The following is a 19,115-nucleotide window of genomic DNA, read 5'->3' on the forward strand; positions in this document are numbered from 1 at the left end:
ACATAATTTTCTATCATTCTCATATTTATAGAGTAGAAGTCAAACTCTTAGAAGAAATCCAATATTTATCTCCAAGATAAAGTTTGTTAATTATCTTCTATTTGAATTTGGAACAAAAATCTCCTACTCCTTATCCTCAATATGGCCGGCCAACATTAGGTGATCCTATCCTTGTGGTAGGCGCCAAATACAGATAGGAAATGAAGAGAAAATCATCCTTTATCTTGCAGTCCAATTTTAACTCAAAATTCAAATTTCAATTTAAGTCAAACTTAAATTAATTTGAATTATAAATTGAACAACTTATCAAATAAGTTTAAAATGATAAATTTAAATTGTGTTCACACTATGTGTTCACACAATGCGATCCAAAATTCAAATTTAAATTTAAATAATCACATTATTTAATTTATAATTAATTCTTAATTAATTATTCTCGAGTGTTTAATTTTAGAATTCTGTAATTCTAAAATTTTTATTTTGCCCTTTGTGTCTTGTAGAATTACTAGGACGGCGCGAGGACTAATGGACCTGTAATCCCGAGCTCTAATAAAATTAATAATTAATTAACCACTTTAATTAATTAATTAATTCTATTAATTCTAATAGTTACTCCACAATAAACTTAGAATTGCACTTTCAAAATTGTAAACATAAATTACTTCTAAACTGTGAAGTGTCAATTTGATATAGTCACTGCATATAGATCAATCCTCAATAAATAATTCATAATTAGAGTTAGGTAGAATCCGTTAATCTCTCTAATTATATCTTCATCCTTGAGTACTATTGATTCTCTAATGGATAGTGATTCATAAAACACATTCATGAACCAGAACACTCTTACTAATTCAAGTACCGAATCAACACTCAAGAGAATTATTTATTTGCTTCTTTCTCAAGAAGGAATGGATTCCATCTCGTATAATAACATTCCCGGCTACCTACTTCATCATGTCTCCAAAATACAAAGAATAAGATTCAGGTTCTCAAAATCCGTACCGAGTAAATCAAAAGACACAAATCCATAAATAGGAGTTTGTTAAGAACTCGGGATTAAGATCATTCTATATATGACCATCGGTAGACTCAATTGATATTTCTATACTTAACGGAAATTATTAGAAATTCATATTGTGTCTGTGTCCATGTTCCACATAATCTTATTATGCATAATACGCTCATTCAATATCTCACCATATTAACAGTGTGGATAACACCGTTCTATTCTAAATGAGAATGACATGTATTAGTAATGTTCTAATTAAAGATTCTGAACTTTAATTAAATTTATTACGAACATCATTTTTTGATTATTATTATTAAACATTATCCTCTCGCATATAACACTTATATACAATATTTAAGGTCACATAAATAATTATGAAAATTTCATTGATATTCATTAAATATTCACAAATATATACACATAAAATGATAAATAAATCTTTTTATTAAATAAATAATAAATATATTATCACATCTTACACTTCTAAGATACAATTCTCAACACTTTCCCACATGTAAAAAGTTATGTGGAACATTAACTCACGCAGCATCAGCATGCATGCCTTTCAACTAATTAGACTAAAGAAGAAAAAGGGTAGTGTTCTTTTCAAAGCAAAAGTGGCCATTTGAGTGGTGGAGGGATATGCTTAAATAGTGAAAAAGGGAGTTGGTCCAACCATGAAGAATAAACAAATATGGATAAACCAAAACGAATCCAAATCCCATATCAATTCAAACAGGCATAGCCTAACTTTCATTCAATCAATTGTCATTTCCCTATGATGGACTTGACGGCTTCATAGACCAACTTTCAGTCCCTTGACTGACCTCCTCAGCCTCCAGCCCTTCAGCTAACTCCAATGCTAATGTAATTCTCATTCTCATTCTCATTAGTACATGACAGAATTATATTGCAACTCTCTCTCTCTCTCTCTCTCTCTCTCTCTCTAACTCAATGAACATACATTCTCGTTCTAAATTACTGTTAAATGAAGCTTAAAAATGTTTTAAAAAAAAATTGCAGTTTTTAAGTGTTAATTGACCCAAAAAAAAAAAGTAGCTACTTCTTTTTCAACGGCTCGGGCCGTTGTTACACCATCTAATGACAGTAAAATGAGATGTTTATGTACATATCCTAAACACAATAATATATCTCTGTCCAAAAGGAGTTGGGTTTTTGTTTGGTAACTTTCATAGAGAGATTTATTTTCAAGAGAATTTACGGTAGGATTCTGTTTTACACCGTCATACCGTTCTATCTGTACAAAGTTCTGTTAATTTACATATCCCTTTTATTTAATAATGTGATTTTGGTCGATCTAGCGTCCAAAAACAAACACTATCAACCAGTAGCGTAGAAAGCTCTTTTCAAATTTAGACCAATAGTGCTACTGAATCTATTCATCATCAGTGACGAAATACAACTATAATATACACATACATTTGGGTTTTCTTTCTTTTTATATATATATATATATATATATATTTTGTTAGAATATTTTTATGTGGATTTTCATAATCATAATAATTTACTCTGTAATTAATTAAAGTATCTTATGGATAACTGTGTTAATGTGAATTAATACATGCATATATGTTAAATATCGATTCATTATGAGATGGATACTTGTTTCATTAACTCGCTTGAGGCATATAAACTTTATCTATCTCATAATATTTCGTCAACCTATTAGACCAAATACCCTCTCTTATTTAATTTTGGTTAAAGCCAAATACCCTCATTTTTATATGTAGTAAGCCACCTATTGTTTGTGGTGGGGCGTGTGCGTGGGGGTGCTTTTGGGCTGTGGCCGAATGAACAGAGAGAGGGAGGAGCTCAATGCTCCTCTTGCCTTTCTTCTTCCTCTACCCACTCAGTCCGGCCGTTGGCGGATTCTGACGACTGTGGACGACACCGTGTGCTGTTCGGAATAGAGGTATGCCTAAATTTCAATAAGAGTTTTTATGACATTTTCAGATTTTTGGCTAGATTATGATTTTTAATCTTATTTAGATTGTGTTTAGATCATTAAAATCAGCATATTTTACTCAAAATTTAGAAACTACATTATTTTTTATCGTTGCAAATATGTAACATTATATTTAATTTAACAGGTACATGTATACCTTTTTTCTAATCAACATTTGAAAAAGGGAAAAAAAGGAAAAGGAAAAAAAGTAGAAAATTCTGAAATAAGAAAATACAAAAAAGAAAACTTTTAAAGAAATGTCTCTCATAAACACTAAAAAAAATACCTAAAATGCTCTATTTTCAATTATTACATCCGTATTAGAAACTATTTATTCTGTATATTTTTTCAATCTGATATAATTTGATCAAATTTAACAGTAAAAAAGTAACTTTATAGGCAGATAAACCCTACCTGTCTTTTAACCTTTTAGATTGTTTTTTCTTCTTTTTTTTTCTTGAGGATATTTAGGTTAATTTTATAGTCTTAACTAGTCTGTTATTAAAAGAAGGATATTTTACATATTTGTTATTGAACTTGTATGGTTTTAGCAATTTACTCTTTGAAGTTTTAATTTTATTAAGTTGCCATCTCAACTTATAAAATTATTGTAAAATGCCTATTTCGATGATGATTGTGTCAAATTAGTGTCGAAAAAGCACGTTCAATGAAAATTTCTAACATCTCAATTCAAATGTAACACAAATTTTTTAATTTTTTAATTTTTAATCCCTTAAATCTAATAAAAAATTTGAACAAATTTAATAAAATAGGACATATTGCAACACGTTTAGAAGTTTGAGGTGTTGATTATCAAAATTAAAAGTTTGAGAATGGAGGTAATTTGGTAAACCAAGATAAATTTGGAGATAATTGTGTTAAACACCCATTAGATATACACGTATCTGTTAAATGCACGTTAATAACATATATTTGTAACAATAAAAAACTAAGTACATACTTTCTGAACAACTTTTAAATTAAGGATACTGTACGAAAAATTTAAAACCCCACACTTCTTTTATAATTGACTTTACAGACAACCGTCACAATTTTAAGACTTATATGTCCAAAATAAATAAATAAATAAATTATATAAATTGCCATGCCGCATCACACACTATGTTTTAGAATGCCAAGTATACTCTTAAGATACCAGATAATATCCACCATGATACTAGCACATGACTGTCGACGGCGAGTACTGATCATTAATTGTTGAGATACTAATGAGTAACTAATAATATCCGCTAGAAAAAATTGCTGTACTACTCTTAAAATGAGTCTGAATTTTTATTCATTATTTTTTTGATTAATATAATTATTTAATTAAAAAGAGTATTAATTAAGAATAAAAGATAAAAATTTAAATTCATACTCTAAGAAGTATTTATCCTATTTTTCCATATTCACTAAGATATCGGCCGGTTTACTATTGGAAACCATTAGTATCCACCTTGATACATGTATTCGGCCGTGATACCAACTGATATTTGGCCGCAATACCTATTGATAACCGCCAATGTTCGTGGCACAATGGCCGTCCCCGTCGCCGAAACACTTACAAAATACAAAAAAAAAAAAAAAAAAAAAAAAAAAAAAAAAAAAAACCAAAAAAAAAAAAAAAAAAAGAAACACACACACATAAATAAACCACAAGCAAAAATCAGTACAAAAAATTAGAGAAAAAAAAGGACAGGAAAAAGACCTACGTCGCAGTGGAGGAAATCACACATAGAAGTGACGACATATTTCAAACCTTATTACAAATTGATGACATAATTAGGAATCAGAGTCACTTTAAATCATATTTATATGTTTACTTACACCCAGAATAAGAATGAATTGGTGTAAAAGTACTAATATCCTTTTAAGTCAATTTTTTATTTTCAATTTAAAAAACTAATTATGTACTTATTATATTAAAATTAATTAAAATTAAAATATTTAGTATAATAATAGGGTAATACAATAATAAATATAAATTATACAATTATTTAAAATATAAAAATAAAATTTTAAATTTAAATAAAATAAATAAAAATAAAAAATAGTGTAAAAAATTAAAATATATTATTAATTTATTAAAAAAATAAAGTACATATTTATTATATTCAAGTTAACAATAGTTAGGCAAATATTATAACATTAGGCTAATAAAATAATAAACATACGTTGTAATTATTATTTTTTAAATTTGTTTTTAAGTTTATATTTATGAGTAAAGTAGGGGAATGATAATAATTTAATGTCAATGTCAGCAATATGAGTTTTAATTTCAAGAGGGTATGAGATTACCAATCTCATTCCTCAATTTAAATTTGAGTGGGGTCCATAAATCCCATTCCTATTTCAAAATAATAAAAGAACAAATAAATATAAGATTAACTCCTATTACCGCTCTTATTCATCAATCTTATAAGTAAACACGCCACTATAAAGGAGAGAGGATAGTGTACAAAAATTTTGCACTTGATTGCTTGCTAGCGCTTTTTTTTTTTTTTTTTTTTTTTTTTTTTTTTTACTTTTATATTTTCAAATGTTTCTTACTAAGATATATATTTTTCTTTAATTTGCCCCTTTCAAATAGTTTTTCACCAATTAGTTGCTACTTAAATATTTTTTAATGTATTCTTCTAAAATTTTATTTTCTCAAATATGACAATAATACATACATTTCTAACTAATTGATCCACCTTGCTTTTTTTTTTCGTCATCTTGCATTTTTACATGTTTATTATGCTATATACTATATATTTGTATCTTGTATTTATTTTTTGGGTTATTAGCACAAATGGTCTCCAACCTATTTAGTAAGTGATAGTTTGGTTTCCAACCTTTTCCTATAGAAAATCGATCCCCAACATTTCAAAACAGGTGCAATTTGATCATTTCCATCAAGATCCATCCAAAAGCTAACGGGAGAAGGCACATGACCCATCATGTGACCATCTTTTTTTACTAAAATGACTGAAATGCCAAAAAAAAAAACAAATTCATCACCGACCATCACCTCCACCAAACCACCACCACCATTACGGCCACCATCATTATGGCCACCATCACCAAGACCACAACAACCAATATCAACCCAACATCCACCGTTCACCATCTCCATCACCATCCTTTTCTGAGCACCACCATAACTCTTCTCATCACCACCATCATTACAGTCACCCATACTCATCAACACACGAATATGAACAAACCCAGATCTACACTCACCAAACAAGCCTGATTTTGGAATTGAGGTCATTCCACACCTGCTCGTGCCTCAGCCCTCTATGGAGAGCCTTTATGATGTCGTTTGCAATCAGCATCACGCAGACGCTCTCCAAGTGAATCCCTGCAGAATCTTCCCCTTGAAAGCCGTCTTCATTTGCTCAAATTGGGTCTCGCCGAGCTTTCTGTCCATGGGCTTTGACAAGAGCACGAAATGCCTTCGTTTCGTATAAGGAACTGTCTCCAAGTTGCCGAAATAGACAGTGAACAAGTCGCCGAGCTTTCTTGCTGCTTGTCCCAAGTACGTATAAATCACCCCAATTTGACCAAGGATGTGTTTTTACACATATATCCTAACTTAATGGGTCACGTGGGCGGTCAAGTACCTTCTCCCGTTAGTATTTAGACGGATCTTAATGGAACCAGATTGCATTTGTTTTAAAATGTTGAGGATCGATTTGTCAAAAAAAATATTAGGGGCCAAACTGTCATTTACTAAATAAGTTGAGAATCATTTATGCGAATAACCCTTCTTTTTTCAACTTTTTGTATTCAACTATCATTACATACGGAATTTTGTTGATTTTCGTCCGATCATCATTTTATATAGCTTTAGTTCCATAAATTTTAATAGGCTACAATATTATTTTAAAAAAAGTTATGATATTTTTTTAAATTAAAAAACAAGTTTAAATTGTATAATTATTGACCAGCAAACAAATTGGTTATAATTATTAAAGTTTGCATCTATACCATTGGAAATGTAAATATTGTACATGTACAAGATGAGAGCAATAATCTGAAACGATATTCTTTTTGTTAAAATATTATTAATCATACTCGAATACTGGATAATAATTTCAAATTGAATTTTTATATATATAAAAAAAACACACACACACACACAAGATTAACAATGTTGTTGTTACTGACGCGATGTGGCTAAGGCACGTCCCTCAAACTAATTATATAATAGTGCAATACTTTCTTTGATCTGAATAATTGTGCTATACTTTTCTAATGCGTGATGACTTCCTTGGCTCGGTTGGTTGAAAAGGAAAACTAGAAAGAAAAGGGAAAAAGTACTTGGAGCACCGATTCTAAACGCTATCAATAACAGGAGGTGGATATTTTATACTGCGAAATTCATTTTTTATTAATAAATGATGTTTATTATATTTTCTATTTTATTGTAAATTTATTACAAAATATAATATAAAATAATTTTAACACATGCTAATATTAATGCTAAGGTCAATTGTATATAAGTAGAATTGTATTATATAATTTTTAATACAAATGTTAATGTTAATTATATATTTAGTATTAAAAAGTATGATATGGTAAGTTATTTTTATTTTTGCTATAATGCATAATACTATTTAAAATGCTAAATCTATTTTTTTATAATTATTAAACTTTGAAAGTTGTACAAGTATATTTTTATTTTTATATTAATTAGAAAAATACAAAAATTGCAATGATCAAATGAAAAAAATAAACATTTCAACCAATAACAATCAAATTATAAATTTTTCATATACTATACTTGACGAAAATTTAAAATAAAGTATTAATATATGAGAAATTTAGCACAATAAATAATATTTTATTAAATTTACAATTGAAACAACAATTACAACATTGCATTGAAAATGCTTGTTTTCCACAACAAATACAAAATGCTAAATTATGTGCGTGTTTGGAACCGTTTTTAAAAAAAAAAATTACGTATTTCGAGAAGTAAAAAATAAAAATGAAAACAAATAACGTTTGTTTAGCAAATATTTTGAAAACGAAAATAGTGAGAATGGTTTTTGTAAAAGAATTAGAAAACAGTTGAAAGTTATTTTCACTTTTCTGTGTTCATTTTTTAGTACTTATCAATAATATTATAATATATTAATTAATAAACACGATTTCACTTTTTTATTATACTCAAAACAATCTCTTAAAAACCAACCAAACGTAATTTCATAATCGGTCTCAAAATGATTATCAAAACATCTCATTTTTATTTTTTTATTAAAAACAAAATCATTTTAAAATCAATTCCAAACACACTCTATAAAATTGCATTTGGAATACTTTTAATTTTTTAATAACTATCTATATTATCGCCTTGTTACCATGAAAAGCCACCTTGGAAAGATTAAAAAGAAAAAAAAATAAAAAATAAAAGGGTTAATTTCAATAATAGCACTCATGAATAAATTATTATTAATTTTAGTATCACTTTTGTATACTTTCACAATTAGCATTATCATGTTAGCAAAAGTGTGACCATACCGTTTTTACTTGAGTTAAAATGAAAATTGTGCCCTATTTCATTTTTGAAGCTGTGAATATATTTTGAAACCTTTTATAATTCAAATATTCAAAGTAGAGAGAGGAGGAGGAGAAAGAACGCGGGTGTTCACAAAGACCGAGAAACCCCAACGACCACCACCGTCTACTACCTTGAGCACCGACGAACGCACGACAGCGAGAACCACGCAATCACACGACGAGAACCGACGAACCTTCACCGGAGAAATCAACGCCTAAACCTCTTCATTGGAGAAGAATTAACTGAGGAAACCTCACCCTCTTCGCTGGAGAAATCAACCACAAAACAGAGAGGTCAATGACGGATTCCGAGACAAAGGTGAAAACATTGTTGGCTTTTCTTGTTTAATTGTTTTTTTTTTGTTAGGTATTTATTATTTTTTTCTTTTACCATTTTTGTCATCTTAGAAGAAAAGAAAGGCTTTGGAGGAGGATATAAAAGCATATAAGGTCAGTTATTTGAAATTTTTTATTGTCATTATGCTCCTTATTTGGTCTGTGACTCTGCCTGATGGCCGGTCATATCATTATGACCGATCGGTAAGTGTATTATGACCGGTCGGTAATTGTATTATGACCGGTCATAAGACAGGTACAACTTGCGGTCATAGTACTATGACTGATGGTCATAATCCTATGACCGACCATCAGGCAGGCAGGCTCATAGTGTGACTGCCTGACTGATGAGCCTGCGGTCATAGCATTATGACCGTTAGTCATAGTACTGTAACCGCACTATGTGACTGTCTTATGACCGGCCATCAGTCATAACACTATGAGCGAGCCTGCATGATGGGTGGTTATAGAATTATGATCGTCGATCATAATACATGACTGCCCAATGGTCAGACTCTTAGTGTGCCAGTCATATTACTTTGGCTAACAACTTTGTTTGCTTTTCTTGTTTTTTTTACCATTTTTTGTCATCTTAGAAGAAAAGAAAGGCTTTGGAGGAAGAGATGTCGTTGATAGAATGTGACATTATAGTTAGACGATATCTTCACAGGAGTTTCCCCGTCTTTAACAACATATTTTAAGGATAAACTTTTTCTTGTGGCTGAATCCTAAGCACATTTCTCACCAAATCTATAAGACCAATATAAGTTGTGTTGGTGGGGACCAATATCCTCTTCATTTTACAATCGACGTATCTCAAAGCACGGTCCCAATGTCCATTGTACTTGATGAAGACATTCAATCCAATAGCCATTCCTAAATAATTTTAAAAACAATAACTGTTAATCAACATGCAATTACTCCTAGTTGTCATCGAGTCATTAGAAATGACCAGTTATAACACCGTATAATGGCCGGTTATAAGGCAGTTATCGTGCCAGTCATAACACTATGGTCATTTCAGTCATAATATTATGACCGGATGGTCATATCACTATGACTGTCTTATGACCGGTCATAATACTATGACCGGCTATTTTGACTCATACTATAATAATTTGACTCATAGATAATGACCCATACTGTTATGACTGACTGATCATAGTATTATGACCGGACATATAACACTATGAGTCATAATACTATGACTCCCAATGTCAACTATGTCTTTGACGTGTTGGTCGTTACAATCAGTTTACAAATCAGTTATAAATAATCTAAAATCTCAAATTGACGAAAGATATTTTCAATTCCTATCACATTAAGTTCAACACAGTCATTTTTTTCGAGTTCTATGTACTAAGTATAAATTTAAAAAGACAAAAACAGAAGAAAAACAAAAAAAAATGTGTACCAACCTCAATCTGGTGCACAACTGGAGTGTTGGCGACGAGGGAATGAGGGCGTAGGAAAGAGAGAGACCGAGTAGAGAGAGGCCAAACTTGAGAGAAAGAGAGAGCTGAAAATATGGTGTAGAGAGAGAATGAGCAGGAGAGAGTTGAGAGTCTTTTTGAGGTGTTTTTAAATGATAATTTTGACTTAAATGACATAGAAGTCATTTTATCTTACACTCTTAACATAACAATACTAATTGTGAAAATACACAAAAAATTAATAATAATTTATACAAGAGTGTTATTATTGAAATTAACCCAAATAAAAATAAAAATAGATATGGTGGGGAAACACAAATGGGGCTATGAAACCGTGGCTTCCCGGTCCCCCTCTTTGTCCCTTTCGTCAAACACCACAATTAGATTTCACATTTCTTCTTCTCAAACTCTCTCTCTCTCTCTCTCTCTAAATTCTCTCCATCATTTGTACAGAAAAACCAGAAACCATGACAAGCTCCTCCGCCAACGCTCGGAAGGTTAGCCATGGCCTCTTCTCCTTCTCACTATCACCACGGAGAAAAGATTTCCTTCTTTTCAATTTTCGATTTTGATTTGGTCTTTTGATGATTTCGGATTTTTATTGGATTCGGTTGATTTTTCCAGGCTTTGAGTAAGATTGCGTGCAATCGCCTCCAGAAAGAGCTTCTGGAGTGGCAGGTTAACCCTCCGGCGGGTTTCAAACACAAAGTCACCGATAATCTTCAAAGGTCCTTTTAAAAAAAAATTATTTAGGGCTTTTCTCTCTTTTCACCGATCACTGTCGTTTTTCTTTCTCCACCTAGGAAATTCGGTGAAAAGTAGCGAAATTTTGTGAATATTATCCTTTGTGATGTTTGTACTGGTGGTATTTTTATCAGTTTGTTTTTACTCTTGTTTTTTTTTTTCTCTGGAAGCAAACATAGGTTTTGGGGATTTTGTTCTGTGTAAATTCCCATTTGAGTTTTCTTTGATTTACGCTTCAATTACTTATAAAAATGTTATTTTGCGTGAATTTTGATTTAAAAAAAGGTGGGTTATTGAAGTTATTGGAGCTCCAGGAACTCTTTATGCGAATGAGACTTACCAGCTTCAAGTAGATTTTCCAGAGCATTATCCAATGGAGGCCCCGCAGGTTTGTTGGTGTATTTTTGTAGATTCTCTTCTCATTGGATTAAGATTTGTATGTTGGTGAATGTGATTTTGTTTTATTGTTTTGTGTACTGAACAGGTTATTTTTCTGCACCCGGCTCCCTTGCATCCTCATATTTATAGCAATGGTCATATTTGTTTAGGTAAGTTTCTGGTTCTTCCTTTAGTTGGTGTTTTCTCCTTTTCTTTTAAATTTTCGTATTGTAATGATATCTGCTTTGCTTTCAATTCTTTCTTTGATTTCAGTTCATTTACTTGTGATGGAAATATTCTCGTCTTTTCTTATGCATTGCTTACGTTCACTCTTTTCTTGTTGAAAGACGAAAGTCATGCTTGATCAGGAAACATTGGTGCGTTTGGAATTGGTTCCAAAACGTTTTTGTTTTTTGTATGAAAATGAAAACGAAAACGTTTTTATTTTCATTTTGAAATCATTTCTGAAAATGCGTTTGGTAGTTTTATTCCGAAATTATTTTCAGTTTAAAAAAAACTGAAATTGTGTTTAGTGGTTTAATTTTTAAAAACTAAATTAATAATATTAAATATATTAAATAAATAATAATATTAAATATATTAAATAAATAATAATATTAAATATATTATATAAATAATATTATTAAATATATTAAATAATAATATATTAAAAAAAGGGTTGGGGGAGGGGGGCTGCAGTCGGGGGGGTGGTGGGCAGTCAGAGAAGAGAGAGAAGAAAATGAAAAGGAAAATGAAAAACGGAAAAAATGAGTTTTTGGGAAAAATCCAAAAACGCTTACATTTTTGGTTTTGATACAGATTCTTCCCAAACACATTTTCATTTCCTGTTTCAATTTTTCCTCCTCGGAAAACGTGAAAAACGAAAACGAAAATGGAAACAAACGGGCCCATTAATTTTCTTTGTTTCCTCTAAGTGGTTAAATTTTATTTTTATTTGTATTTATGTTTGCTTGTCGTTGCCAGCTGAAAAATGTTGCAATTTCTTGAGATTTCTTTTTTGGCAAGAGTAACATCTGTAAGGAATAACATGATTCTTTTTTTCGATAACTAAATATCGGAAGCAAGAGGCAGGACAAATGGTGTGTGTGTGTGTGTGTGTGTTAAGAGTTCTTCCTTTTTTTAAGCATTTTGTAAGTAGTTTCTTCTGTTTTGATTTTAATCTTGATCTTTCTAGGCCCAATGGACTTTTGAATGGTCCAAAGGTTTTCCATTTTTTAAATTGGAAATGATAAAATTTATGATTGTAAACTCTGTTATCAAGGAACAGAGTCAATTTCATAACTCAAGCCTCCACCCAAATCGTTGCAAAAGTGAACAATAACTAAAAAGGGCTGCTTTAAAGATGCTTCGACTGTGGGTACGGCTTCATATCATTGTGGCTGGCTGAATATGAAATGTGATAAATAAATGTTCTCTCTTTTCATGTCTGTTCCAAATAAATGTTTAAATTATTTGGAAAACATGATGCTGTCATTATCAGATGATTCCTAAAAGCCCTCTTCCAATTAAACTGAAAGAAGAGTATCCCCTTCCTGTCCATTCCAGACAGCAATCACATGGACCACCTGTGTTTTTTTGGAATCACTGTTTTCCTAACTGAACTTGCTTCCCACATCTTTACTTTGATCTACAAAGTTGGCATGTTATATATTGATTTACATATGTTGAATTTTGCAGATATTCTGTATGATTCATGGTCACCAGCCATGACTGTAAGTTCAATCTGTATTAGCATTCTCTCCATGCTGTCAAGCTCGACTGTTAAGGTATTCATCTTGTTTCATTAAATATACGACGTCTTTTCACAGTCTCTATCTCCAAGCATTAGACTATCAGTCTGCCATAAGTTCTACTGAACTACTGAAGGCGGGCCTTGGCACCATGGTGGGAGCGCTCGTGTTTGCACCCGGGGTCCTAGGTTCGAATCCCGGAAACGGCCTCTCCTTCGGGGGTAAGGCCGCGTACATATGAGATTGAGCTTTCCCCCGAGCTTGTCATAGTACAGGAGCCTCTTTGGCACCAGGGTCCGCCTTTTTATATATATATTTGCGTAAATAGACGTCATGTTCTTAACTTTTCAAGTACCTAACTTTTAAGATTGTAGAACTGAGAGGACATGCATATTAAGGTCACCTAACTTGTAAGATTGTAGAACTGAGAGGACATGCATATTAAGGTCTTAATGTGAGTTTTTCATGGGGTAAGAGACGGCAACATCCTATGCTATTGCATTAACCCTTCTGATGATTGATATTATGCTTGCAGCAACGCCCTGAAGATAATGACCGCTATGTAAAGAACTGTAGAAACGGCAGATCTCCTAAAGAGACGAGGTGGTGGTTCCATGATGATAAAGTATGATGAACATGGCATTTGTTCAACAAGTTAGAGTAGTTGACTTTCCTTTTTTTAAGGAACGTGAACAAAACCAAAGAGAAAATATCAATATGAAATGCCGGGGTTATGTCCCTTATTCTCAATAACTTGTGTATATTGGCAATGCCTGGTACTTGTAAAGGAAGAGAAACAAGAGCTTGTGTAAACCCTTTTTAAGGGAGAGGTACTTGCCATATAAGCTCATGAATTAAAGCCTTAATCCTTCTGTGTTCACTGATAATGGGTGTTGAAATTAAAACACCCCCTAATTGTATGTTGTGTGGTTTAGAAAGCATGAGTTTTGTGTATGTCTTATATCTCTCGTAATCAGGACCTCTTAATCAACCATTTGCTCGTGTGGTCGTCCTCTAGAATCCTCTGACAATTCCTTTCTATTGTACTTTCATGTCCTATTAGCTAGTAGAGAACTTATCCGTGTTTGAGATAGAATTTTGAGACATTAGCTAGTCTATAATAATTATACATCTTCAATGCTTACTATTGCTGTGGAAAAGGGTCTCAAATCATGCTAAATTTTCGGTAATTAGGTTGGAAGCCTTGGAAAATTGTTGGGAATCGATGATCACGAGTGTGACAATGTCGTTATAGCATGTATTACAGCATGTTCCTTGAAGAGAATGGCTTTTCCCGTATGCTGGTGACAATTCATAATTCAGCAATTCGTATAGGAATTAGTGCGTGTGTGAGAAATGTCTTGACGAAGTGGAAGCCAAATTTGTGTATCATTCATCTTTAATGTTTTGGAAATGCCTCTTATTCTCAGTTTGTACTTTTGAGTGCATGCAAAACTTCCTTTCTATGGACATCTCTTGTACATAAAATTGGAAAATGATTCAAAGATAATTAGATATGGGCATCGTATCTTGTTGAACTTGTGCTGATGAGACTTGAGAGTACTAAAGCCTAATTATTCAACTCAAGGCTTCTCTTTGGAATCATCACAGCTTAGAAAGCAAGTCAAATCATCAAACATTTTCTAATCCTCTTGGTCCAACATTCAAGTTTTTTTTCTTTGACTTTGCCCCTTGAAACCAATTATCTTCTTATTTTTGTTAAAACAAGCAATATAGAATTCAATATAACCCAGATAGCCTACTTCTGTGATCTCTCTGAAATTTGACAAAAAAGGAAAATCAATGAATGAGGTAAACCACCAAAGGATCAAGAGCAACGGGATATGGATACACATAGCAGAGATAGGGAGTGGTCCACTAGTTCTATTGCTTCATGGGTTCCCAGAAACCTGGTTTTCATGGCATCATTAGATCAACTTCTTGGCTGATCATGGCTACCATGTGGTGGCACCAGATTTGAGAGGCTATGGGGACTCCGACTCTCCTCTCAGCCCACGCTCTTACACTGCTTTTCACATCGTCGGAGACCTCATCGGAATCATTGACCACTTTGGCCAAGAAAAGGTAAAAAACAAGCCTTCATATCTGATGTAATCTCTCTCTCCGGGTTAATATTTGTTTCATGTGTAAAAAGGCATTTGTGGTAGGAGCTGATTGGGCAGCGGTTGCTGGGTGGCATCTAAGCCTGCTAAGGCCTGATAGAGTTCTCAGTTCTGGGGTTAGTTGCTTTATGTGTTCCATACTTTCCAAGAAATCCAACCACTAAAAGTACTGAATCTCTTAGACAAACTATTGGGGATGGGTGTCATGTGATTCAGTTCCAGGTACCCTTTTATTTTATTTCATTTTTTTGTCTCCTATTGGATTTCATTAATTGGTGGATACACAGTTTGCTACTAAACAAGCATAAGTAGTTGAGCAATGTCGCATAACGTTTTTAACTAATCGCGAATTCACATGTCAAATTTGCAACTCAAGTGTCTTTCTAATTGGTTTCATCTTAGGGTGTTTTTGACTAATAAGGAACCGGGAAGAGCTGAGAGGGCGTTTGCGAGGTATGACTATTTGACAGTGATGAAGAAGTTCTTGCTGATGACGGACAGAAAGATGGTAGCTCCACCGGACATGGAGATCATTGACTATCTGAAGACACCCTGGTCAGTGCCATCATGGATAGCCGAAGAGGAGCTCGAGGTCCATGCTGATGAGTTCGAAGAATCCGGCTTCACTGGTCCTCTCAATTACTACCGCTCAATGGACCTGTAAGTTCTGTTGTATCATCACAAGTTCATAGAGATGGACTTCATTATGACAAACCTAGCTATAGACTTGGTAAACGTTTTATCTTAAAAGAGTAAGAATTTATTAGGCTAAGGTTTTCTTAGATTTTTACTCATCACTACTAGAAAAGTTCTGGTAGGTTGTGATTAGAACCTGACAATCTTTCGCGACACTTGAAATGGACAACAGATTAGTAGAACTTTTGACTGTCATCTATCAACTTCTTTTTTATGTTGTATTTGAAAATTCAGCATTGGAAACTAATAAATCTATCAAATTATATCTGAAGTTCCTTCATTTCTTCCTCTCTATAGCCAAAATTATTGAAAGAAATAAGTCAAGAAATTTGTTCGGTATTAGCATGAGTCTGCTTTAAACCGATATTTGTGGGAATGATAAACAGGAATTGGGAGCTTCGTGCACCCTGGCAAGGATCGAAAATCACGGTGCCAACAAAGTTCATAGTCAGAGACAAAGATATCGGTTTCGAATCTCTTTTGATAAACATTCTATAGCTCGACGAAAATTTCTGTCAGTTTGTATGGCAATTTCTGTTTTTCTTTGCTGTAATAATTTTTACCTGCAATATATCGAAGATCTTTAGTGTGTGTTTTGGGGCTTAAAAAATAATAATAATGGGATGGGAATGATGTCATGGGGGTATGGCTTGGAGTCATTAAGTACAACTAATGCCTCAAATTAAGAACCCACATCAGTATAATTGTGCTGACAATTTAAGATACTCTTTTTCGGATGACAATTATTTCTATTGAGAATTTAGTAATCCTTGAAACCAGTGCTAGAGTTAAGATTTTATTTTAGTGAGCACACAAACTAAAAATGTTAAAAACGCTATCAAAATCAACTCCTTATACTATTGAATTTTTTTTAAAACATACTATTAATTAGTTGAAAGCATGTTATGTACATGTATATTGATTAATTTATTGACCTTTTTGATACGTGAATTTAAAATTTTAAAGAACTTGAGTTTTTTCTTGTTTGAATTTATTACTCTCCTAAGAGTTTAATTTAGTAAAAAGAATATATTTGAGTAAAATGGATTAAAATGCGTGTTTCAATCAAAATATGCTTTTAGATGAATATTATATATGTATAGATGAGTAGAATATAAATATCATGTAAAAAGTTTGACAATTCATTTAATCATTTCTGATTATAACTTAGGAAAAACGACAATACAGATTATAACTTGGAAAAACAACAATTGTATTGTGTGGTAACGAGTTAAAATTATTGTAATTTGAAACATAGTGCCAAATTACGTCGTTAACGGAGAATCGGCCACGAAATAAAGAAACAAGAAGTAACAGTGCAGTGTAGGCAGTAACACAACTGCCGGAAGAAGATGTGCTCTGTGCAGTGTAGGAAGGAGTGGGGGCAGCCGCCCCCACTGACTTTTTTAAAACTAAAATTTGACCCTTTAAAATTTTTAACATTTTAATTTCGCCCCCATTAAAATTTAATATTTTTATATAAGCCCCCACTAAATTTAGTTCCTTATTTTATTTCAATATGTCTTCTACCAACAATTTTACTCATTTATATATATGAGAGCCCTTTTTTTTCCTTGCATTTTGAGATTAAAAATCAATTACTTCATATCTTGAATTTCATCTCATTTATAACTTTACATTTCAAATCATGTTAAATACTTACTCATTTTCTGTCAAAAATTTTATTTTGGCTATAAAAAATACCAAATATCCTTTTTTCCCTTATTCTTTCTATTTTATTGAGGGTGTTTTGGTCAAAATTAACCGGTGATTGATGATTCGATAAAAAGTAAGAATTGAACATAAGCTTAAAATCTAAAGTTATAAAAAAGATAACCTCCAAAACATTAGGTATGATTTTTTATAACCTAAAAAAAAAAAAAAACCTATCGTAGGGTGTTTTTATTATTCTACTTAAAATCACATTAAAGTAAAACATATGCAAAACAAATTGTTCTTTTTAATACAAACATGACGTTTTAAGGAAAAAACCTATCGGTAATTTATTTTTCATATTGTAAAATTCTTATTTGGCAATTCTTGAAAGGTACAATACCATCATTTTTCTTTTTCTTTTTTTTTTTGGAATATTCTTGTTATTTATTTAAAAAAAAAATTAGTATATTATTACGCTCCTACTGAGATCGAAGGCCAACTTTACCACTGCGAACATCCACATGAAGGTGGTTCCAGCGCAGAACCAAAATAAAAGATGGCGGATGATTTGTTCTACATTGCCCGATCCTGCCCTTTATGCAATAAGATACTCTCAAGATGAAAATGAAGTTCTCAGCCTAGATGATGATTAGAGATGGGTTTCGTCTACAAAATAATTTCTTTTTCTAATGTAACTTCTTCCTTTGCATATTAATTAGTGCACCAATATTTATTTTTTTTTTTTTTTTTAATTCTGACGAACGAGTTTGGGTTATGTTCATTGATACGTAAACAAACCAATATAAATCTTGCCAACTAGACTAATCACGGCACTATTATGATATAAAACACCGTTTTACACGTTAATACCTTCTTAAACAATACTGTTAAGTGCAAAATACCCTATTCAATATGAATCTTGTTTTGTTCAGCTCAGCTCCTCAAGCACAATAAAAAAAGAAATCAACTTAATCGGACTTAACACGAATAAGTTATGCCATTTAAAAATAAAAAAAAACCTTACACGAATCCAAAAAATTCAAGATTTATAAAGGAACAAAAAATGTATTCTGATAGAAAATCTTAGATTTATAGTGCATTTATGAATAACACAATTTGTGTTTTGATGGTAAATCTTGGATTTACATGATGTAAATGTAGAATTTACAAGCAAAATTAAAAATGTTTATCTTATGTTAGTAAAGTACCAAATTTACCTTGTAAATCTAGGATTTTCGAAGGAAGAAAAATTTTATTCTGATAGTAAATCCTAGATTTACACTGTAAATGTTAGATTTACGAAAAAACATAATTTATGTTCTGATGGTAAATCTTGAATTTAAATGGTAGCAAGAATGATTGGCGATGAGAGAGAGAGAGAAAGAGCAAACCAGACCCATAAACGGTAGATAAAGAGAAAAGAGAAAAAGAGATCTGGAGGGAAATAGAAAAAGAGATCTGGAGGGAAAG

The 19,115-nt window shown here is 31.9% G+C and overlaps 1 protein-coding gene and 1 pseudogene across 1 annotated transcript; both read left to right on the top strand.

Moving 5' to 3' along the window:
- Positions 1 to 10,664: 10,664 nt before the first annotated feature.
- LOC21396425 (probable ubiquitin-conjugating enzyme E2 16) lies at positions 10,665 to 14,050 on the top strand. The gene is made up of 6 exons (XM_024174434.1): positions 10,665 to 10,794; positions 10,922 to 11,025; positions 11,327 to 11,429; positions 11,526 to 11,589; positions 13,118 to 13,206; positions 13,706 to 14,050. The coding sequence occupies exons 1-6, from the start codon at positions 10,765 to 10,767 to the stop codon at positions 13,799 to 13,801; spliced, it is 486 nt and encodes a 161-aa protein (XP_024030202.1). The 5' UTR covers positions 10,665 to 10,764; the 3' UTR covers positions 13,802 to 14,050.
- A 923-nt stretch (positions 14,051 to 14,973) lies between these two features.
- LOC112094168 overlaps positions 14,974 to 19,115 on the top strand; it is a 7,408-nt pseudogene continuing 3,266 nt past the window's right edge.

The sequence above is a fragment of the Morus notabilis genome, unplaced genomic scaffold (genome assembly GCF_000414095.1).
Source record: "Morus notabilis unplaced genomic scaffold, ASM41409v2 Scaffold720, whole genome shotgun sequence".
NCBI classification, from domain to species: Eukaryota; Viridiplantae; Streptophyta; class Magnoliopsida; order Rosales; family Moraceae; genus Morus; species Morus notabilis.

Bases quoted from the DNA above. Each gene is read 5' to 3' on its own strand.
- LOC21396425 (XM_024174434.1), top strand. From the start codon at position 10,765: ATGACAAGCTCCTCCGCCAACGCTCGGAAG. The intron at 11,026-11,326 runs GTCCTTTTAAAA...ATTTAAAAAAAG, and splicing joins GTCACCGATAATCTTCAAAG to GTGGGTTATTGAAGTTATTG. The intron at 11,590-13,117 runs GTAAGTTTCTGG...TGAATTTTGCAG, and splicing joins CAATGGTCATATTTGTTTAG to ATATTCTGTATGATTCATGG.